We start from the raw sequence: 23,076 nt of genomic DNA on the forward strand, positions 1-23,076 counted from the left end.
CCAGCCCCTGTGGGACTGGCATCAGATTGGCCCTAAACTCGAGCCCTTACCAGCTCCGGGCTTGGCTCTGGGCAGGAGCTTTAAAAGCTCCTGAAGTTCCTTTTTTCTTGCCCCTTCCCAAGGAGAATCTGGGGGTGTTTTATGAAGCCAAAGGAACTGGGTGGCGGGAAACTGGGGTCTTTGCCCTCCTTTGGCCTGGGAGTGGGGCTGTGGGGGTAACGGTCGGTCCAGGGACAGCAGAGATTCAGAGTATGCTAGTTAAAGCTTTGTGTGCACTAGAGCAGCCGCCCCTGCCACCCGGGGCCTGCTTCAGAGCAGTTGCAGCCCGTTGGCGGCCCCACCCTGGTATGCGCCTCTCCCACCTCTTCCCCTGCTCCTCAAAGTTTGCCAGCGGGGAGAAGGTAGGCCAGGGAAGGCTCTGTGCGAACGGTGGGTGGGAGCCCCAGGGCCTACGCTGCCAGAGGGAGTAGAGGCGGCTAGACTGGAATTTAAGTGACTAGGTCTGGGTAAGCACGTGGGGGAGCTGTGGCCCCAGCACTGGCCAGAGACCCTGGAGTCCTCGTCCTCATCCCTGGGTTGGGGGCCGAGCCTGCTGGGCCGGGCCGCCCCCTCTCCCACACCCACTCCCAGCACCCTGGGCCCGACCTATCGGCTAGCTTCTCCGCCTCCTTCGCTTCACAACCTCGCAGCTCGTCCCACCCACCCTACCTGGGCCCATAACTCCTGCCTGCGGGACAGCACTGTCCTCCCAGCGGCCGGCTCTGGAGCGCGACCCGGAAGCTATGGGTATGTGCGGAGGGTTTTGGGTGGCGGAAATGGCCCACACCAACCGACCCGCTCTCCCGCTGTCCTCCACGCGGAGCCCGGGATTCTCGCCTAAGCCAGTGTGCCCGGACCGGCCATTCTGAGACCCCCGCCCGGTCCTCCACCCGCAGAGGTGCTGGTCCTGGCCGGATGCCGCGCGCAGAAGGAGGACGAACTGAATCTGGCGCCCGGGGACGTGGTCCGGCAGGTGTGTGAGGGGCCCGCACGGGGCTGGCTGCGCGGAGAGCTACGGGGTCGTTGTGGCCTCTTCCCCGAGCGCTTGGTGCAGGTGAGGCCGGGCCGCAGATCGGGTGGAGCTCGCCTCCGGGAGCTGAGAGCCCCCACGTCTCCGTGTCCTCATTTCCAGGAGATCCCCGAGGCTCTGCGCGGCGCCGGAGAGGCGCCGAGACCGCGCTGCGCGCGCCGCGGAAGTAAGCGCCCGGCCGGGTGGGCGGGTGCGCGGGGCCTGCGCGGCTGCGGCCACCCCTAGCGGGGCGTGACGGGCGCGGCTCTGGGCGGGGCCACTCGGCCTTCTGCGGCCTGTGATTGGTTCTTGGGTACAATGCTCCGCCTTAGGGCGAGGCCTGGAGCGCCTGCTAGGGAGCTCCTGACCCGCCCCTCTCCCAGCTCAGTGAACTGGGGCGCACAGTTCCAGAGGCCTCTCTCTCTCTGGTCCGACCTGAGGTCGCCCCGCCAAATCTCGGGGCCCCCAAAGATGGTGCAAGGTGAACTTCAACTACAGCCCGGAGCAGGCGGACGAGCTGAAGCTGCAAGCTGGGGAGATTGTGGAAGTGATAAAGGAGGTGAGGGGACGAGGTGATGATGAGAGGCTTTGGACGCAGGTGCTGGAGGTGCTGGAGGTGCTGGAGTGGGTCCCGGGGAGATGTGTGAAGTGAGGGTGTGGGCGATGGGGATGGTGAGGGGCGCAGGAATGGGAAAGTGAGGGAGCGAAGGAGGAGGTGGGCATCGGGCAGAATCGGGGCAGAAAAAAGGGGGGAAGAATTCTCGAGAGACCCTTGGGGCAGAACCAGATGGTCCTGCGTCCTCCTCCTCCCCAGATTGAGGACGGCTGGTGGCTGGGAAAGAAGAACGGGCAGCTGGGAGCCTTCCCATCCAACTTTGTGGAGTTGCTGGACAGTGGGCCCCCAAGTGAGACCTGCGCCCTGTGACCCTGAGAACCCCTGTGACCAGACTGCAATCTCCAGTGACCCTCCCAGTGGCCCGAGCCTGTGATCCACACAACCTGACCCTCTGACCCCTTTGACCTCTCCCATGATCTAAACTGAATTAGCAAGGCCCCTAACCTCACTGTCCCCACCAGGCCTTGGGAACCCAGACATGCCTTCAGTCAGCCCCGGTCCCCAGCGGCCTCCCAAGGTAAACTGGGTGCGGTGGGCACAGAAGTGGTGAGTTCCTACTGGGGAGGTGGAGGCTCAGCTGCTTCCTCCCTCTCCCTCCTCCATTAGCTGAGCAACCTGACCTATGAGAGCCCTCCAGACTACCTGCGGACAGGTGAGCACCCAGCCAAAGGGTTCCTCGGAACCCCCTCCCGAGAGCCATCTTGACTTGGGGAAGGGGGAACCCCAACTAGGCTGATGTGGGAGGGAGCGGGTGACTGATCTGGGGAGAGGAGTTGGCTTCAGTGGACTGACCTCCCCTCAGTACCCCGCCCTGAGATCTACAGGGTGCTGTTCGACTACCAGCCCGAGGCCCCAGATGAGTTGGCGCTGCGGAGGGGAGACGAGGTGAAAGTACTGAGGAAGGTATGAAAGGCACAGGACAGGGGAGGCGGCCCTGAACGGTGTGCGCGGAGAAGCGCGGGCACCCTGGAAGGAAGGAGCTTGGGGCTCTGGCTCACCTCCCCATGGCGTCTTGCTCTCCCAGACCACAGAGGATAAAGGCTGGTGGGAAGGAGAGTCTCAAGGCAGAAGAGGACTCTTCCCAGACAACTTTGTGCTCCCCCCACCCCCAGTGAGTATGGAGCCAGGCACTCAGGTGGTGGGGGGCAGGCTGCTCTGGACGAAGTTGGGGGTTGTGTTCAGTGGACATTTAGGTCACCCCTAAATGAGGGTGAACCTAGAAACGTGGGGACTTTTCTTCAGATTCTGATAATTTCCTTCCTCACAGATCAAGAAGCTGATCCCACGGAAAGTGGCATCTCGGGAGTCAGGTGGGTGCCCAGGAAGCATGGGGTTTGGGTGGATTTTGCTCTCTGTGGATTTTGCTCTCCGTTGTTTATGGGCAACTAAACTAACTAACTAACTAACTAACTAACCAGTTTAGTTGCCCATAAACACCCATAGCTCTCCAGTGGCTCAGTATTAATTATAGCCCCTTAGGGGTTACCTCTGTATCTATGTCTGTGCCTAAATAATGTATTGCTTAATTTATTTTATTTTAAAAATTTTTATGTTTATTTTTGGGAGAGAGACACACACACACACATAGAGTGTGAGCAGGGGAGGGGCAGAGAGAGAAGGGAGGCACAGAGTGCAAAGAAGGCTCTAGGCTCCGAGCCATCAGCACAGAGCCTGACATGGGACTCGAACTCAAGAACCCTGAGATCCTGACCTGAGCCGAAGCCGGACGCTTAACCGACTGAGCCACCCAGGCGCCCCTGTATTGCTTAATTAATTTTACTTGTTTTGAGCTTGATAAAAAATGATATCTTGTTTATAGTTGTCTGGGAGTTGTGGTTTCCAATCAACATAATGTTTCTAAGATTAATCTGTGTTGATGTAGATGCAAATTCACGAATTTTTCTCTGCTGTATAATATTCCTTGCAGGGCCTTTACCACAGTTTATGTATGTATCTGATCTCTTTCATTATTTCTAGTTTTTGTTACAACAAACAGGGTGGCCATGAGCATTCCTGAGCCTGTGTTCTGGCGGGCAGGTACAATCATTTCTCTAGGATATAAATGTAGGACAGGCACTTCTAGATTATAGGGTGCGTCAATGTTCAACTTTTATGACATAAAGTCGTTTTGGATTTCAAAGCGATTGTACACTTTAACATTCCACTGTTGGTATATGAGATCCTGTTAATACAAACCCTCTTCAACAGAGGGATTATCAGATTTTACTTTTGTGTGTGTGTGAATCCAGTAGGTAAAAAAGAGCATCTCCTTGTGGACTTAATTTGCTTTTATTTTCCTGGTTAGTTCTAATTAGCTAGAGTTCATTATATAAACTGTCTTTTGCGGGTTATATGCCTCACAAATGTTTTCTCTCATTGTGGTTTGTTGTCTCTTTTTGTATAATGCCGTTCTTTGATGAGCAGGAGTTCTTAATTTTAATGCAAACATCAGTCTTTAATGGTTAGCAGGTTTTTCCTTGTCTAAGAAATCCTTCCTGCTCCAAGTTCAGAAAAACCGTCATTTATACATATAATTTTTTTAACATATATTTTTTAAATGTTTATTTATTTTTGACAGAGAGAGAGACAGAGTGTGAGTGGGGGAGGGACAAAGAGAGAGAGAGAGAGAGAGAGGGAGACACAGAATCTGAAGCAGGCTCCAGGCTCTTAGCCGTCAACACAGAGCCCAACATGGGGTTCAAACCCACAGACTGGACTGCGAGATTATGACCTGAGCTGAAGTTGGACGCCCAACTGAGTCCCCCAAGCGCCCCGATATTTCTTTTTTTTAAGCTTATTGTATTTATTTTGAGAGAGAGAGAGAGAGAAAAAGTGTGAGTGGGAAAGGGGCAGAGAGAGGGGGAAAGAAATGGTCCCCAGCAGGCTTTGCGCTGTTAGCAAAGAGCCTGATGTGGGGCTCGAACTCATGAACCTTGAGATCATGACCTGAGCCAAAGTCGGACGCTTAACCAACTGAGCCATCCAGCCACCCCTCATTTATGTTTCTTTAAAACCTTTGAAGCATTGCTTTTTGTTTGTAAGTGCCTTCATCTCTGTGGCATTGATTTTTAATGAGTGACCCATTTATAGCTTTTTCCATATGGGCAAGGAGTTGCTCCAGCATCATTTATTATTTTCTGCATGTGATTTTTACTCAGCTTTTATAAAATTTATTTCTGAATAACCCAGATTTTTAATTGTACTTTTAAAAAGATTAGATATCCTTCTGTTTATTTCAGGAATATAGAAATGCTTTGATTTTTGTATATTGATTTTATAGCCAGCCACGGTGCTAAACTCTTATTATTTCTCATAGTTTATCTGTGGATTCCTAGTAAGTTTTCTGTGAAGACAATCATGTCATCTGTCACTAATGACAATTTTGCTCTATCTTTTCTACTCCTATGTCTTTTCATTTTATTTTCTCATTTTTCTATAGTGGCTAGCAGCTCAATACACTATTGAATAAAAGTGGTTATGTTGAACATCATTACCATGTTCTGATTTTAAGTGGAATGTTTCCAACTTTTCTCCTTTAACAACGATACTTAGAGCTTTTCCTAGATAGTTTTTTGTCAAGCTAAGAAAGATCTTTTCTATTTCTAGTTTATTTAGAATTTTTATCAAGAGTATGTGTTGAGGGTCACCTGGGTGGCTTGGTCTGTTGAACATCCACTTTGGCTCCGATCAGGATCTCACGGTTCGTGAGTTTGAGCCCTGTGTTGGGCTCTGTGCTGACAGCTCAGAGCTGGAGCCTGCTTCAGATTCTGTGTCTCCCTCTCTCTCTGCTCCTCCCCCGCTCACACTCTGTCTCTCTCTCAAAAATAAATAAGCATAAAAAATTATTTTAATAAAAAAAGTATGTGTTGAGTTTTTTCAGATTATTTATATGAATGTTTTAAAATGATCCTCTGGGTTTTCTCCTTTAATCTGCCAATGTGATACATGACATTTGTAGAATGTTCTCATGTTAAGCTGCTCTTGCATTCTTGGGATAAATTCAAATTGGTCGTTTTTTTTTTTAATGTTTGTTTATTTTTGAGAGAGACAGAGGGTGAGCAGGGGTGGGGCAGAGAGAGAGGGAGACATAGAATCCAAAGCAGGCTCCAGGCTCTGAGCTGCCGGCACAGAGCCTGTCGCGGGGCTCAAACTCATGAACTGTGATATCATGACTTATGCGGAAGTTGGACACTTAACCATCTGAGCCACCCAGGCGCCCCCAAACTGGTTATGGTTTTATCATTTCTTACATTGTTGGGATGCTATCCCAATTTTTCTTAAGATTTTTGCATTTATTTTTATTTCCTCATCTGATTATGACTATTACACTGGCCCCATGAATGGGTTAAGGGGTATACATTTTGTTTTTTAATTATCTGGTAGATCTTCTATAAGACGGGAATCATCGTGTGGGCTCCTGGCCAGTTCAGTCAGTAGAGCAGGCAAGTCAATCTTGGAGTTGTGATTCAAGCCCTACATTGGGGGTTTACTTTAAAACGATTTTTTTTTTAAAGATAGAAATCATCATTCCTTGAGACTTGGTAAAACTTGCCTGTAAATGCATCTGGCCCTTTTTTTTCTCTATTATGGGAAGATTTTAAACTACTTCAATTTCCTTTAATAGTTATAGGGAAGTTTGGCTAAAATCCTTTCCTTTCCTTCTTTGTTATGTTTTGTTTGGCTTGAAACGACAGAAATTTAATCTCCCACAGTTCTGGGAGATAGAAATTGAAATCAAGATTTGGCATGGCCATGTTTTCTGTGAAGATTCTATTTTTTAAAAAATATTTCTATTTTTAAGTAATCTCTACACCCAATGTGGGATTTGAACTCACAACCCCAAGATCAAGAGTTGCACGTTCCACAGACTGAGCCAGCCAGGTGCCCCTTTCTGTGAAGATTCTAGGGGAAGCATCTTTCCTTGCCTCTTAGATTCTTCTGGCAGCTGTGGCAGTCCTTTGCTTCTAGATCTGTCTATCACTGTTCTCTGCCTGTCTTCACATTGTCTTCTGCACAGTGTGTCTGTGTCCAAATTTTCCTCTTCTGATAAGAACAGCAGTCATTGGGTTAGGGCCCTAAGAGAGTATGACATCATCTCTGTTTTTTTTTAATTTTTTTTTATTTTTGAGAGGGATTTTGAGAGAGACAGAGGGCCAGTGGGGGAAGGGCAGAGAGAGAAGGAGACACAGAATCCAAAGCAGGCTTCAGGCTCTGAGCTGTCAGCATGGAGCCTGACGCGGGGCTTGAACCCACAAACCGTGAGATCATGACCCGAGGTGAAGTTGGACGCTTAACTGCTGTTCAAATGGCTTGAACCTTGGAACTCAGGTGGGAGAAAATCTTGCATTTTAGGAGCCTTGCACAGACAGCGTTCTATCCCCTGGTCCCTGGGTAATGATGGCTGACCAAAAATCTGGCTAAAATTCTTAAATCTGTTTCAATGACTTATACTTGTAATTATCCATTTTACCAATATTTTCTAGTTGTTTGCATAAAGTCATAATATTCCCTTATAATCTGTATCTGCACTTAGTCTTTGTTTTCATTTCTAATCAGTTTTTCCTCTTTTTCCTTGTTCAGTCTCATCAAGACTTGTTCATATATTCAACTACTTAAAAGACACCTTTTCTATCGTACCTTTTATTTTCAAGGTTCATCCATTTTCCTGGTTTGTGCTGTACTGCATTCCTTTTAGTTGCCCGATATATCCCGTTCTGTGAATGTACCACGTTTCATCCACGCGTTCGCTGGTGGACACTGAGGTGGTTTTTACTTTTGGGGGCCCCGGCATTTGTGTACTAGTTTTTGTGTTGCCGTCTTTCCATTTCTCTTGGGTGTATGCCTAGGACAGTGATTTCCGGGTGCTGTGATAGCTCTGTGTTCAGCGTGGGGAAGAACGGTCAGACTGTTTGCCACTTTCTGTTCCCGCTAGTCCCACTTTCTGTTCCCACCAGCAGGGCACGAGGGTCCTACTTTCTCCACATCCTCCCCAGTACTTGTCACTGTCCTTTTTATGATGATCATCCTAGTCGGCGTGACGTGGTGTCTCATTATGGTTCTGCTCTACCTCTCTCTGCCATGTTAGATGTTGACTGTCTTTTCATATGTTTACTGACAATTTATATATCTTCTCTCAGAGGAATGTCTGTTTGGATCCTTTGCCCATTTTTTAGTTGGGTTATTTGCCTTATAGAAGTTTTATATTTTTTAATGTTTATTTTTTTATTTTGAGAGAGAGGTGGGTAGGGGCAGAGACAGAGAGAAGCCCAAGCAGGCGCCACGCTCAGCATGGAGCCCAACCCAGGGCTCGATCTCACAACTGTGAGATCATGTTCTGAGCTGAGATCAAGAGTCAGATGCTTAACCTACAGAGCCATCCAGCTGCCCCAACCTGTGGGGTTTATAGGTATCTTGAGCGAAGTCCCTTATCGGACACATACTTTGCACATATTTTTTCCCATCCTGTTGGCTTTCTTCGTACTTTCTTTTTTTTTTTTAATGTTTTATTTTTGAGAGAGAGAGAGAGAGAGCAGGGAAGGGTCAGAGAGAGGGAGACACAGAATCCAAAGATAGGATCCAGGCTCTGAGCTGTCAGCACGGGGCTCAACACGGGGCTCGAACCCACGAACCGTGAGATCATGACCTGAGCTGAAGTCAGACGCTTAACCGACTGAGCCACCCTGGCGCCCCTCTTTGTACTTTCTTAATGGTACCTTTTAATACACAAAGGTTTTACAACTTGATGAAGTCTCACTTCCCTATTTTTCTTTGGTTATTTGTGCTTTTGGTGTTGTATCTACGAAACCAGGGCCAAGTCCCAGGTTTCACCCCAAATCGAGTGACCTCCCTTCCATCATGGCCTTGAAGCTGCCAACCGTGGCAGCCTGCCGACGCCGCAGAGGCAGGGGACAGGGACGGGTGCGGTCGTGGGCAAGGACGCCATCAAGCATAAATGCTTCTCAGATCACCTCATGCCTTTGGTCCATTTCCAGGGCACGGAAATGGTGGTTTTGTCCAGCTTTCTAGTTGCTTTCGAGCGACGATTTGTCTGCCCCTTCATTCGGCCGCACTCAGACCCCTGTCATTACCTGCTCCTTTACCCCTGCTCGCAGATTTTCTGTTCCTTGTCTCACTGTGCTTCCCGTTTTACCAGATCTCCCAGCTGTTTGGGTTGAGTCTGCTATTTAACCTATATTGCGTTGGATTTATTTCAAGAACGCTGTTTTGCATCTCTGGCGGTTTCAGTTTTCTTTCCCCGCCCTCCCACATTTGCCTGTTTATTCCTGATGATCCCTTTGTTTCGTGCGCGTGTTGCATGACTATGTTCTCCGACAACCCCAGTATCTGCTGTGTGGTGTGGCCGCTGATGCCCATTCCCGGGGGCTCGCTTTCTCGTGTGTTTTATGATCTTCGTGTGTGAGCTCATGACTCGATCCCAACCCGAGTGAGTTCTGTATGCCTCGTTAGGGGAAGGTTTCCTCCAGACAGGACTTGCTTCTACTTCCACCAGTAGCTACAGGGCACCAACCAGTAGAGATCACTTCAGCCTTCTAGAAGAAAGGGCTCACTGCTGCCTAGCTACCAAACTTGGGGTGCGTGGGGGCACCCACATCCTGGGGAGACACCCTGGGGTATCTGCTCATCACAGGCGCAGGCTCCATAGTCACAGCAGTGCTGCCTTCCCCCTACCTTTCTGGCCTCAGGTCCCTCCTTTCTAATGGATCCCCCCCCCACCTCTTTGGGTTCCACCAGTGCCTCAATTTTATCTTTTTTTAAAATTTTTAAATGTTTTTTTTTTTTTTTAATTTTTGAGAGAGAGAGAGAGAGAGACCGAGTGTGAGGGGGAGGGGCAGAGAGAGAGAGGGAGACAGCATCTGAAGTAGGCTCCAGGCTCTGAGCTGTCAGCACAGAGTCCGACACGGGGCTCAAACCCACACATCATGAGATCGTGACCTGAGCTGAAGTCGGACGCTCAACCAACTGAGCCACCCAGGTGCCCCAAAGGAGCCTATAATTGCTCTCCAGTGGGAGGGCCCTACTAAGCACCTAATCAGCCAAAGTACGAGGAACTGAAGTCAAAGTTGACATTTACTGAGCTTTGACTGTAAGCCAAATACTCTTCTAAGCGCCTCAGGTGAATGAAGTCCTCCAAAGCTCACAATAACCCTACCGCATGTATACTGGATGGACGAGATAGTGGGGCGCAGAGAGGTTAAGTTACGTAGCCCAGTTTTCACACAGCCGGCACGTAACGGAGCAGGACGTCAAAGCCTGGTGTCTGGCTACAGGACCCGTGCTCTAACCCACTCTGCACAATGTTGGGGTTTGTGCATGTACCTGTGTGTGACACTGCGTGTGTGACTAAATACCAGCATGTGTTCATGTGCCAGAGTGGCTGGTCGTGTGTCCATGAATATGAATGTCACTGTGTGTGTGTTCACACTGATGTCACCTTCATGACATCAGTGTGGCCTTCTCCGACCACCACATTTAAAATGGACATTCTTGGGGCATCTGGATGGCTCAGTCCGCTAATAATCTGACCTTTGGTTTCAGCTCAGGTCATGCTCTCATGGTTCGTGGGTTCAAGCCCCACATCAGCCTCTACGCCGACAGTGCAGAGACTGTTTGGGATTCTCTCTCTCTCCCTCTCCCTCTCCCTCTCTGCCCCTCCCCTGCTCATGCTCTCTCTCTCTCAAACTAAATAAATAAAATAATAAATAAAATTGACATTCCTCTGCTTATTCTTCCTCAGTATTACCTAATAACTCTCTAACACATTGCATATTCTACTTTTGCTTATGTCTGCTTCCCCACTAGAAACTGAGCTAATTTTTTTTGAGGGGGGTATGCAAGTGATTGAGGGGCAGAAAGAGAGTGAGGGAGAGACAAAGTATCCTATAGGGGACAGAGAGAGAGAAGCAGGGCTCACCCAATGCGGGACTCGAACTCAGGAAACATTAGATCGTGACCTGAACCAAAGTCCGATGCTTACCCGACTGAGCCGCCCAGGCGTCGGAACCTGAGCTCACTCTGCTGTGGGAAGGTGCTGCAGGCAGGGGGAGCGCAAGCCAGAGTGCAGGGTGGTGGCTGCTGCCGTGGTCTGGGTGAAGATGGTTGATGTCTGGGTCTGGAGCGCTAGGGGCAGACGTGGTGACAAGTGATTGAATTCAGGATGTTTTGAAGGTAGAGCAGTCGGGATGTGCTGCTGGTTTGGTTGTGCAGCACAAGGGAATGAAAGAGGTCAGCAATGACGCATTTTGTCATCTGAGCAAGTGGGCAAGTGTGTGAGGGGACACTGAAAAGAGGTGGGTTTGGAGGATGAGAAGTCAGAGCTCAGTTTGGGGTACGTTCAGTGTATGATGCCACTTAGCTCCCCAGCTGGAAACAGAGAGGGCAGCTGGATATGAATCTGTAGCTCAGGGGCTAGAGATGAAAACGTGGGAGTCATTGGCTGCTTGTTGCTAATTGAATTCATCAAACTGGGTGAGGTCTCTTAGGGGTAAGTGAGATAGAGAAGACAGAGACGTTCTAGAGAGGGTGGGCTGGATTGGGCGATTGCTGTGATCCAAGAAAAGGATGTCGTCTGACCCAGGGGGACAGCCATGGGCACTGAGCAGGAGACAGGTCTTGGAGACGCACGGATCGGGGCGCCTGGCCGGCTCAGTCAGTAGAACGTGCAACTCTTGATTTTGGGGTTGTGAGTTTGAGCCCCATGTTGGGTACAGAGATTACTTAAAAAAAAAAAAAGGAAAGAAAAAGAAAAGTATGGATAAAAAATGGGCAGGAAATGAAAGCATGTCCCCTCCAAAGCCTTCCCTGACAACTGTCTTCTAAGCCTGATGCCCCTTCAGGTTTCTCCCCTGGTTCCCCGTGCCCACGTGGCATGAGGGTGGTAGGCTCCCCCCAAGTTCTGAGGAGGCAGAGTCAAATGTTCATCTCCTGTCCCTAGTCCCCTGTGCACAGGACAGGGCCACCAACCGTTAGATGAATGGATGAGGGAGTGAATGGCTGCCACACTCCCTTCTTCCCTCACAGCTCCTATTAAGGAACCAAAAACGATGATGCCCAAAGCAGCCCTCCCTACAGTCAAGAAGCTGGTGACAGCCTCCACTGGGTCCAGCAAAGCCAAGTAAGGAGCCAGGGTAGGGGTGCGGGGAGGAGGGCACAAAGGAAATGCTGCTCCCTGCCCCCCACCTCCTGGTCTGATGGTGGTCTGTTCCAGGCCACCTCAGACACCCATTGGAGATGGTCAGAAGCGCCTCTCCCGCCTCTCCCGCGACTCAGGTAGGCCTCGCAGACCCCCCTCCATTGGGGGTGGGGCAAGGAAGGGGGTTTGTGCTGAAGGACAGATGGGGAAAGACCCAGAGTGGGAGGAGCCTGCCCCCCTGAGGTTCTGCTCTCATAGGCTCCAGTGGCAGCTTCCTCAGCAGGGGTCCAGGCCACCCTGGTAGAAAGGGATCGAAAACCCAGGCTTCCCAGCGGCGCTCTGCCACCAGTCAGGTAAGAGGCCCCCAGACGCAGGAGAGCGGGACTGCTGGGCAGGGCCTGGTTTCCAGGGGTGTGGTGTACATGGGGGAAGGATCCCAGGCCGAGGGGGACCTGACTCAAACTGTCCAGGTACCCATCCCTCAGCTGGAACCTCGCCCCCATCACCACAGGAGGAATTGCAGAGCAGCCTAGCAAAGGCCTCCCCTGTGAATAAGACCCCCACTCTGGACAAGCCCCCCAGCCCGGAGAAGACTCTGTCTCCAGATAAGGCCTCCACTCCAGAGGAAACCCTGACTCCAGAGAAGGTCCCCATCTCAGAGGAGGCCTTGACTCTGGAGTTCAAGGGCCCCACCCCAGAGAACCCCACCCCAGAGGAGAGCCTGACTCTGGACAAGGCTCCCAGCCCAGACAACATGATTTCTGTGGATGAAGTCCCTGCCCTGGACGTCCCACCTGAGGATGAAGCCCCTGGCCCAAAGATGGCCCCGCCTGGGGACGAGGCCCCCACCCTAGAGAAGGTCTTGACCCCTGAGCAGGCGCTCTCTGAAGAGACCTGCGCCAGAGATAACACTCAGCTCCATGACTTCTCTCCGGAGCAAGCCCTGCTGAAGTTCAAGTCTCTTGCGGCCAATGAGGCTCAATCCCAAGAGGTCCATATGCTAAAGGAGCCTGACCTCTGCATGAGGACACACTCTCTGGATCAGAGGGAAGGCCCCCCATTCCAGTGTGAGTCCCAGCCAGAGTCCATGCCTGCCCAGGAGGCCCCAGGGCAGCCTGAGGCTACCCAGAAGGAGGCGGCGCCCCCTAAAGAGGAGGTGCCCCTAAAAGAGGAGTTCCCCAAAGAGGTAGCTGCAGTTCAAAAGAATACTCATCCTATCAAGTCGACTCCAGACCCCCAAGAGACTCCCACCCTGCTTTCCCCGATCCCGCAAAATCTCACGGGCAGCAGAAGTGACAGAGGCGATATAATGAGGCTACAGGACGAGGTGGAGTCTTTAAGAAGGTCGCTGGAGCAGATGGGGGTGCAGCTGGAGTAAGTGGGGAGAGGGAGGGCAGGGAGGGAGGCGGGGGCTCTAAGACTGCCCAGCCCACCCCTTCCCCTCGGTCTCGGTCCGCAGGAGGAAGCTGACCGACATCTGGGAGGAACTGAAGAGCGAGAAGGAGAAGCGCCTGTTGCTGGAGGTGGGTGGGGTGCGNGAGGGGCCCAGGCGGGGTCGGACCCTGCCCGCGGGCCCGGATTCCGGAATCCAGCTGTGCGCCAGAGGAGGAGCAGGGCGGGCCAGCTTTCGAGCCCTGACCCCTCCCAGTTGGCCCCACTGGACTCACTGGAACGTACCTCTGCTCAGACACGAACTCCATAGCCCAGCTCAGGCACACATGATTAACATTGGGGCTGACAGTGCCTTGGCGTCAAGGTCGGGGGTCCTGGGGCCTGGTGTGTGTGCGGACGTGCGCGTGCGACTGCAATGATGCAGATTGCAGAGCATTTGTAGGGACAGGGGCAAAGTGTGCCCAGGCCTTCGGCGGTGAGGAATGCATCTGTGAGGAAAGAATGCGAGTGATAACTTGTTCTTTGCGCGTGAGGCGGTGAGGTGGTGGAGTGTGTGTTTTTGCAGTCTGCGAACTGAATGCAAGCATGTGTGCCGAGGTGTTGGGTGGGTAGATGGAGATGGTCAGCCTGGTAAAAGTCGAGTGGGGTCTCAACCCTGGGCCCCGCCTCCCCGCACGGCAAGAGCCTGGAGGACATTGGGGGCAGGAGTAACAGAGGGAGACTGAGTCACTGAGAATGCCGTTTTCATTGGTCACTTCATCTCTTAACCGGTCCCAGGGAGGGGCTGGGGATCCTGTGTCCTGTCCTCCCCCAAGGGCTTTCTGGGCAGGACTGGGGGCCCCGGAAGGTGGGGATCCATGCGCAATAGCACTGGGGAAGGTGTGGGGGTGGGGCCTCCATAGCACCGTGGGCAGGGGCCGTTCCAACGTCCTGGGGCAGCTCCGAGTTCATGCGTCTGTCCAGTACTCAGAGTGCCTTGCAGCGGGAGCGGGGCTGGTCAGTAATAGTGCATACGACCCAGGGTGCCTGTGGCCGTGGAGCTGGGTCCCAGCGTGCCAGTACCCAGCAGGTCCGGCTGTCCGGTGCGCCAAATCTCCCTCAGGATCCGTTCCCGCTCCTCCAGGCGCTGCGCGCGCTCCAGCTCCTCCGCCGACGTGAAGACGTTGACGCTCAGGGTCCCGTCGGGCTCAGCGGACAGCTCCGGGCCTGGCAGCGTGTCGTCGGGGCCCAGCCTCGTCACCGTGTCCTCTTCGTCGTCGTCGTCGTCCTCGGGCTCCAGGGTGCTGCTGCGGGGGTCCCGGCGCGGAGCAGGGGCCCGGGGCCGCGGGTGGGGCGCACAGGAGATGCTGATGACTAGTAGGCACAGGGTTAGCAGCAGGCCAAAGCAGACTCCCAGCACGAAGTAGAGGCCGAAGCTCTCCGGGTTAGCTGGGGGTCAGAGGGCAGAAGTCATGCAGGAGCCCCGGTTCCCTGACGGGCGGGAGTCGGTCCATTTCGGAAGCACCCCAGCTTCTCAGCTGGGGGCCCAGGACGGTACTCCGTATTTGAAAGATAGTAGGTAGCCGCCCTCGGGCAGTGGGGGGCAGGGAGGTAGAGAGGGAAGGGGTGGAGTGGGGCCTCAGAGGGGCAGGGAGGAGCCCACGCCCCCCGGGGGGCCCGCCCTCACCGCGGATGTGTGCGTAGGCCGCCAGGCTGTTGCTGAGCAACTCCATGTCCCTTCGGGGGGCATCCATGCTGCTCCGGGGGCGATAGGGCAGCCCCCCTGTCAGCCTGCGAGGTCAGCAAGGTCAGATCCCGATCCCCAGCCTGGAGCTGCCCCTGACCCCGCTTGCTGCGGGCAGCTCCTCTCCCTGGAAGAGCAGCCTTAGGGTCGGCCTCGCAGAGAGCAGCTCTCTAAGTTTGTTACAGACCTGGGCCCTGCCTGGGGGGTCCTTTCCCAGGGCGCAGACGCCCCTCTAACTTGGTGGGTCAGGGGACTGGGCCGTAGAAGACTCCGCCCCCGCGCGGGGTTCCCCAAATGAGGCCCGGTTTCGCCGTCCCGGTAGTGGGATGGAGAAGAGAGACATGAGTGCCTTCCCACTCCCAGGGCGGGCTCCCGGGAGGGGAGGCCGCCTCCCCCAGCCATCCAGNGTCGGCTCCCGCACAGGAAACCGCTGGGGAGGCCGGTGGCAGGGTCCCGCCCCCAAGCTACTAATAACAAAAATAATGATAGGATGGAGTTCAGCCTAGGTGCCAGACAGTGTGTGTGTGTGTGTGTGTGTGCCCTTTATAATAGTCTTTCATTTAATTCTAACAACCCTGTAACCTGAATACCATTGTCGCCACTTGGCAGATAAGTAAAGCGTGTCACGGAGAGATTGAATAATTTTCCCAGACGGTCAGGATTTGAATCCACTGCTCTCTGCCCCTAGAGCTCGCAACCCCTTCTCTACACCTTGCTCTTCCTCCGAGGGGGCCCCCTCGCCCAGGGAGGATTGCCTCCTTTCCCCAATCCTCCCCCGGATCCTCAACAACGGACAGGGCTCTCACGCCCTCCCCCCAGAGCCCAGGCTGGGTGAGTGTGTCCAGCTGGCAGAGCTCTAGTCACACAGGGTTAATGAATGCTGGACTCGGGCTGGGAGCCAGGCGCCGGCCGGCCTTGCAGAGCGCAGCCTGGAACTCCAGCCCCCTGTGCGCTTCTGCGGCAGGGCAGGCGGCAGCGATGCAGGCGACAGCGATGCATGCGGCTCGGGGATAAACCTGCCGATGCGCCCGCATCCATGTGCGCCTGGGCTCAGGGCGCACGCGTGCAATGTGCCGTGTGATCGGCGTGTGCGTGTGTGCGCAGCCTGGGTCTTCTTCCTGCTCAGACTCTCAGACCCCCCTGCCGGGCCCCCCTTCCTGTGTTGGGGCTTGGGGTGAGGGGGAGGCCTTCTTGGCGGGAGCCTCCAAGAGGAGGAGGGAAGGAAGGGGGAGAGGAAATTGCAGGCATAGCTGAAGGCTCGGCCTGAGGCCTGTGGGCCGGTGACCCCCCTCTCTCTGTCCGGGGCTGGAGACCCCCCCACTCCCAGTCCGGAGACTGGGTTCAAGCCGAGGGCAGATCTCCATGGAGAAAGGGAGGACTGGCTCCTATGGGGGTGGGAGAGGACTCCTGGGTGTTTTGTGTGTGTGCCTGGAGGCATTTCTGCCCGTACCTGTGTATGTGCCTGTCCACCTTAGTGTTGTATCTCCTGCCTTCATCGAAAGGACGAGAAGGCGGAGAGACAGAGAAGGCGGAGAGACAGACGTTACATGATAAAGGTAGTCTCTTAAGCTCCCCGAGGGTGGTGACCACCTGGAGGGCTCCCGAGGGGAGGCCCGAATCCTGCCACCCCTGGGATCTGTGGGGAGAGTGTCCCGACAGGAGTGAGGGCTAGCTTGGAAGCGAGACTGTTTTGGGGCGCAGTGAGGGTGGTTGGACTTTACTGTCATTGTGGTGGGGAACCTTGAGAGTCTCAGGGGAGCATCATGGTTCCTGATGTGCTTTGGAGAGATCCCCGTGGGGGCTCAGTGTAGCGTGGGCCAGGGCAGGGGGAGCAGTGAGCTGCTGCACCCATCTGATCAAACAGTACCCAGGGCTTGGCCCGGAAGGCCCCCTGGAGGAGGTGAGGGCATCACCCTCAAGCGGTCTTCACAATCCCTGCACTGGATGTGGACAAGAAGGAAAACGTAGGACGGCTTGATGTTGGGCCTGAACACTGGAGGGCAGCCCGTGTGGGGAGCAAGTTTGGGCGAATCAGAGTTTCACGTCAGATTGTGAGATCTGAGATGTCCCCCCCACACCCGGGGGAGGTGGCAGACCTTGGAAGCCTCCAGGAGTCTGGGCGGATGTGCATTTGAGAGCCCTCAACACAGAAGATGGATTGAACACCTCTGGGGCAGGGAGGGGAGAAGTAAGCCACTGAAGCTGCAACCTTGAGGGCTGTCAGGAGGAGGCGTCAGGAGGGACCAGTGAGGTGGGAGGGTGAGCCGGCTAGGACTAAGATTAGCCGTGTCACACAGGGCCCAGGGGCGAGGGTGAGGCCAGAATCCAACCACTGGCTGTGGTATCGGTGGGTTTCCACGGATGCGCTGACATGTAGACTGGCCTCCACCCACGTGAATACTGCTGTGTGCAGCCACAGTGCTTCTGTGACCGCCCCTGTGTGTTGAGGACATGCTGCCTCCGTTAGCACGTGCATCTTCATGGGACTCCACGTGCACGTCTCCTGGATCTGTGAGGACACTCTCAGATTTGGGGTATGTTTGTGTTAGGCTGTGCCGTCCAGATCTCTGGGGATCGCTACCTGCGGACACAGGGGTCTGTATCTGGGTTGGTGTGGGACGTGTGTTTGGAGCGGGTCAGGCGTGACCCAGCCCTGGTGAAGCTGGTGGCTGAGCTGGAGCAGAGCGGGGGGTTGAGATGGTTCCTGGTCCCGGAGCGCTGCCTTCCCGAGGGGGGAGGCAAGTGGCCAAGCCGGGCCAGGTGGGAGAAGTAGCAGCCTTGCCCTGGAGAGTTCAAAAGAGGCCGAGGGCTGCTCCTGGAGGCCCTGGGGGGTGTGCCCAAAGGCCACCCCCCGCAGCCCCCATGCCCTCCTGGCCACCTGCCTATCTGCGTTTCTGCCTTGCCCCGCTCTGCCCGCCAGCCTGTGGACATTCCCAGCCGCCCGCCTTCCTGTTGTGCCGCCTGGATCTCTCCTTATCCGTCGCTCGCCTGCCTGGCTTGCATCCCACTTGTCCACCTGCTGACTTCCTCCCTGTCTGCCGGCCTCTGACGTGAGGCATGCCCACCTGCCCACGTGTTGGGTGCCTCACTGCTTTCAAGTCAGCCTGTGACACTTGAGATTTGTCACCTTGGGAGGCGCAGAGAGTGATTTGAAGATGAAACACAGGAAAGACACGTCTTTTTTTTTCCCCCCTTGATGAAAGAATTTAAGACAGGTCTTTCTTTTTTCTTCTTAAATTGTTTTCATGTTTATTTTGAGAGAGAGAGAAAGAGAGGGCACGTGGGTGTACACAGATGGGGCAGAGAGGGAGAGAGAGAATCCCTTGCAGGCTCCTCACTGTTCGCACAGAGCCTGATGCAGGGCTCCGTCTCACGAATCTGTGAGATCATAACCTGAGCTGACTGAAATCAAGAGTCGGACGCTTAACCGACTGAGCCACGCAGGCGCCCCAAGATGGGTATGGATGGGAGGTCAGGGGACTGAGAGGCCCAGAGCCTCTGGGAGGGATCTCGGGGGGGGGGGGGGCATATTTAAAAACCCATGCAAGACATGACTCTGCTCCCTCCCCCAGTGGCCAAGCTGGGGGTTGCCTTGCCTGCTCTATTCCTGACACTGGGGGCCTCCCCACTGAGGGGTTCAGGAGCTGATTAGGTCTTAGATGGAGGGGAGAAGGTGACTAACTCATGGCCTCCTTAGACCTGCCCAGTCCTCTGAATGCCCCTTAGCCCCGGGACAGCTGCTGGGAAGAGGGCACAGTGAAGTCTGCGCAATGAACAATAACAGTTACGATACTGAGTGCCCTCCCGGTACCTGGTACTGGGCTAAGTGCTATGTGCACGCTTCACCTTCAGATCCTCCTGGTAATCCTATGTAGTTTGTAGCATGACTCCCATTTTACAGAGGAGGACAGTGAGGCTCAGGTTAAGCAAGTATGTGTGGTCATGTGGCTGTAAGGGGTGGAGTCTGAATTCAAACTTCAGAGCCTAAGCTCCCAACTAGCCTTCCATGGGGCCATTCAAGGTCATGGCTCTCCACCCAGTCAGACCCAAAGTGGCCTTTTTAGGATACTTTGTATTCCTCCTTTTATGGCCCTGAAATGAAATTTACGGCTAATATACCCACCTCCACATCTAATGAAAAATACAACATAATATGAAAGAAAGAAAAGGTAATGTTATGTATTTGTGATGTGGTCAATTGCCGGCAGGGGACAGCTCTGAGTGCAGACAGCTCTAAGGTGCTGGGACATTGCGGTGGTGTCACTGTCTGACACGGTGAAGCACTCTTGGTAAAGTTCTGAACAAGACCGAGGGCAGATTTCCTCCCTTTTTACGGAGCCGTTGCGTTCCCAGAAGATTCAGAGTATGTGTCTACCAGTCCTTTGTGTTTATAGATAAAAGGCAGTTAGATTCTTGGCTCTGGTCATTGTAAACAAGTTTTTACTCATGTCCTGCAGGATGTAGAATCTGCCTGCCTTGTGGGGCTGTCTCTGCCCCCGCCCCCAAACGCCACCGGCACCCCTGTCGTTGTGATAAGCAACCCCCCCACTCCTTCACCCCCACACAGATTCACAGAAGAGTCCTGTCCTTATGGAGCTCCGTGTCTGAGCAGGGAAGACAGATACAATCAATAATCGGATATATGATCTAATACCAGGCCGATAAGCACAATGGAGAAACACAGAGCAGGGTAGGGGACTAGAGGGCAGGTGTTCAGAAACAGCCTCTCTGAGGAGGTGACAGTTTGAGCAGAGGGAAGCCAGGGAAGGAGCCATGTAAGTATCTGGGGCAAGAAGCCTCCAGAAGTAATAGCCCATGCAAAGGCCTGGAGCTGGAACCCTCCTTGGGGGTCAGCAAGGAGCCCCCTGTGGCTGGCACAGGGAGTGAGGAGGGGTGGGGGGCCCACAGGTTAGAGAGGGAGGCCAGGGGGAGAGCCCTGTGGTGTGGAGCTTTCCAAGACACAGGCAGACCTCTGGATGTTATCCTGCGTGGGACGGAGGCCATCAGAGGTGTGTCAGCAGGAGGGGGCTTCCCAAAGGCCCATTCTGGCTGCCATGCGGCCGTTGTAGGGGAAGGTGGGAGTGGGGAGAGCAGGAGGCAAGGGGGGGTGGCTGGGGGATGTGGTCAGATTCTGCCTGGCTGGTGACAGGATTAAGCAGTGGGTTGGCCACGGGGTGGGAGGGGAGGGGGCAAGAAGTCAAGGCAAACTTGGCTTTGGAGCCTGAGCAACTGAGGCACCGACACTCCATTCCCTCCCTCCCCCACTTCAGACGGCTGGGCAGCTCCAGTCTGCCTTCCCTGAAGAACCCGAGATCGCGAGGGGGCTAACACTGATAGAAACCTCTCAGTTCTTGCTGGACTTCTCAGGAGTATAGGAGGCTGTTGATCACCCCCCACCTTTCTGGTACTTTCCCCTTCTGTGGCTTCCAGGGCTCACGATAAAAACCAAGGAGCAATTGAATAAGTTTAGACCAATGAACCAACAGTTCCTGTGTGCCAGCTGCACACCGAGCCAGTTCTGGGGGCGGGGGACACCCCAGTATGCAAAACAGAGCCCCCACCTGGCTTGGTGAGTGGGAAGCCCGATCCCCGCATGTGCCCAGGAGATACCTGTTCACAGAACCAAGGCAGATCAGGTCAGGGGACAGAAAGGAGGTGGACACGGAGGCGAGGCCCCGGCACAGCCAGAGTGAGGCAGTGGTGCGCCGGCCGCGCCCCTACCTTCTGGCCGACCATCCATGACAGCTGGATGGTGGAGTTGTGTGTCCATGTGCCCATGGACTTGGGAGTGAGTGACCAGGGAGGTGGGGTCCACTTGGCTGCTGGGTGGGTGTGGTGGAGGGTCAGGGCGAGGGGCCTGGAGAGACCCAGCATCTTCTTGCTCTTGCTGTGTGCACTCTTGACTGGGACGGGGCTCTCTGCATGGAGCTCTGCTCCTTTTGGGGCCTGGGGCCGTGTGTGGTTTCCTTGACATAAAAATGGGTCTTTGGGGGCACTGGGTGTGCTGAGGGAGGGGCCGCCCACCTCCTGCCCCAGTGCTCCATCCACCAAGTCTAAATTTAGACAAAGGAAGGAAAGAAGAAAGGAAGGAAGCCCCGTGGCTTCCTATGGAAGGGAGGGAGGGGGAGGGCAGTGCAGGGAAAGGTCTGCCTGGCCCTTCTGACCCCAGCTGCCCGGGATGGGCATGTGGGCAATGGGCAGGCCGGCTGGCCCCAGACGGGGGCTTGGCAGGGAGAGAGGTCAATGCTCTGTCAGCCGCTGCTGCTCTAGGACGCCTCCTGCCTGCCAGGGTCCCAGGCTGGGGCGCTCAGTGGGGGTGTGCACTAGCAGGTGGGGAGACCACTGGGTAGCTCTGGTCCCCCATCAAGGCAGTGGCGCTGGCTGGGCGGCTGGTGGTGGAGGCGGGCAGAGCTGCAGGAAGCCTGGCTGGGGCGGGAGGCACGGACACGCAGGGGAGAAGGGCAAGAACAGCAGACGGTACAGGCCACGGGCTCCAAGTCAGGAAGTTTTATTGCTGACATGCAGGAAGAGTCCCCATGTAATACAAAAATATGTCTTTATACAAACTCTTTTGTGACTTTTTCTGTTTTGTTTCGTCTCTTTACAACAGGACCTCTCAGTGTGTGACACCGCCCAGTGAGGGCCGGCCCGGCCTCCTCCCATTTGCTTTGCCACGGACCCAGTCAGACCCACGGGCTGACCTGGAGGCCCAGCCTGTCTGACCAGGCTCTGCAGACCCGGAGGGTATTGCTTTGAAAAGGAGGAGCGAGCCCGCACGTGGCCCGGAGGCCCGGAGGGTCTGGGCAGGCGGCTGGGCAGGGGCCCGGCCGAGACCCTCGCAGGAGGACAGTCACAGGGGCTGGGAGCCCTAGGCCAGACTGCGTTTNTGAAATAAATATAGAAAAGAGGACAGCCCCCGCCCCCGCAGCATGGCACCCCGGCTCTCAGCCAGCGGAGGAGGCAGAGCTGGGTGCCCAGGGGGAGTAAGTGCTGGGCTCAGGCGGGCTCCCACAGACCCACGGAGGCAGAGGCATGGGGCGCCCAAGTGCTGGGGTGGGGGCATGGGGGAGGAAGGGGCATGGGCAGCCCTGCTACTGCTGGCAAGAGGTGGCCCCATTTTTTCCAGATGGGGAAACTGAGGCACAAGGAGGTTTGGGAACTTGCCCAAGTCACTCACAGTGAGTCAGCTTTTGGGGAGGGGGCAGCTCGCACTCTGGGAAACAAGGTCACACAGGCCGCGGTTACGTCCCCACTGGGGAACGAGAACAGACAGGAAGGGCCTGAGGGGCCCAGGGCTGCCTGGAGGAGCACAGTCAGCCTTTCCNGGGGGGGGGATGAGGGGGCAGGCCAGAGGAGGGGCCTTTGCTTGGCACTGGGCAAGGCCCAGTGCAGTGAGGGAGAGTGGGAGGGAAGGGCATTCTGGTGAGAACAGTGTTCTGGCAAGACGGGCATCCACTTCAAAATCTCGGCTCAAAAAGGGCTACAGGGCTGTTCTCAAGCCAGGCAGGCCCCCCCAATCCCTACAGCTCTCCCCACAAGCCCCACAGCCCCCGACGAAGGGCCCTGGCCAGGGTCTGCTGGGAGAGACACCCCATCCATTCTGAGGCAAGAACAGGAGGGGAGACGTCCCTACCGTTCCGTGAACACAGAGGGGTGTGGGGCGCAAGAGGACGTGCGGGCAGGGCCCGTGTGTTCACGGCCAGCCTGGCACGCCCCTCCCTGCCCGACCATCAGGCACCCCTTTCACATCTGTCAGCGTCACCTCGGTACCACGGTGAGGGGCGCAGAAGGAAACCAGGGTTAACGCGACGGTGTACAGCACCTCAGAGAAGCCACTGAGATGGGAGAGAGAGAGAACCAAGTCTAGAAAGGCCACCCCATCACCAGAAACAGGAGGGACCGGTGGGCTGGAGGGGGAGGGGCTGGCAAGAAGGGGCTTCTGAGCCTGGTGGGGTGAGGAGGGGGCCCATCTGTGGGCGGTGGACTCGCTGCTGTCCAACCAGGCCGGGGGGCAGGGAGTGGCCATGGGCAGAGCCACCTAGAGACGGGAGAGAAGTTGGTTTCAGTACAAAAATAAATATATCTGAATTCTGCTTAAGATGAGGTGAAGGTTTTCCAAAGCTTGGACTGAGGGGCCTGGGGTCAGA

General features: G+C 54.8%; 2 protein-coding genes across 2 annotated transcripts; one reads left to right on the forward strand and one right to left on the reverse strand.

Annotated features, from left to right (window-relative positions):
* The first annotated feature begins 708 nt into the window (after positions 1-708).
* On the forward strand, positions 709-13,783 carry SH3D21 (SH3 domain containing 21). The gene is made up of 16 exons (XM_077753191.1): positions 709-786; positions 936-1,093; positions 1,172-1,235; positions 1,489-1,607; positions 1,863-1,953; positions 2,126-2,181; positions 2,271-2,316; positions 2,467-2,567; positions 2,689-2,775; positions 2,932-2,974; positions 11,703-11,796; positions 11,890-11,951; positions 12,073-12,167; positions 12,326-13,188; positions 13,274-13,337; positions 13,772-13,783. Exons 1-16 carry the CDS (start codon positions 783-785, stop codon positions 13,781-13,783), a joined length of 1,959 nt encoding a protein of 652 aa, XP_077609317.1. The 5' UTR covers positions 709-782.
* A 149-nt stretch (positions 13,784-13,932) lies between these two features.
* EVA1B (eva-1 homolog B) lies at positions 13,933-15,012 on the reverse strand. Its single transcript, XM_077753121.1, has 2 exons — positions 14,873-15,012; positions 13,933-14,634 (listed from the first exon to the last, which is right to left on the reverse strand). The coding sequence occupies exons 1-2, from the start codon at positions 14,937-14,939 to the stop codon at positions 14,204-14,206; spliced, it is 498 nt and encodes a 165-aa protein (XP_077609247.1). The 5' UTR covers positions 14,940-15,012; the 3' UTR covers positions 13,933-14,203.
* Positions 15,013-23,076: the final 8,064 nt, after the last annotated feature.

Source organism: Crocuta crocuta, unplaced genomic scaffold, assembly GCF_008692635.1.
Source record: "Crocuta crocuta isolate KB4526 unplaced genomic scaffold, BGI_CrCroc_1.0 scaffold303, whole genome shotgun sequence".
NCBI classification, from domain to species: domain Eukaryota; kingdom Metazoa; phylum Chordata; class Mammalia; order Carnivora; family Hyaenidae; genus Crocuta; species Crocuta crocuta.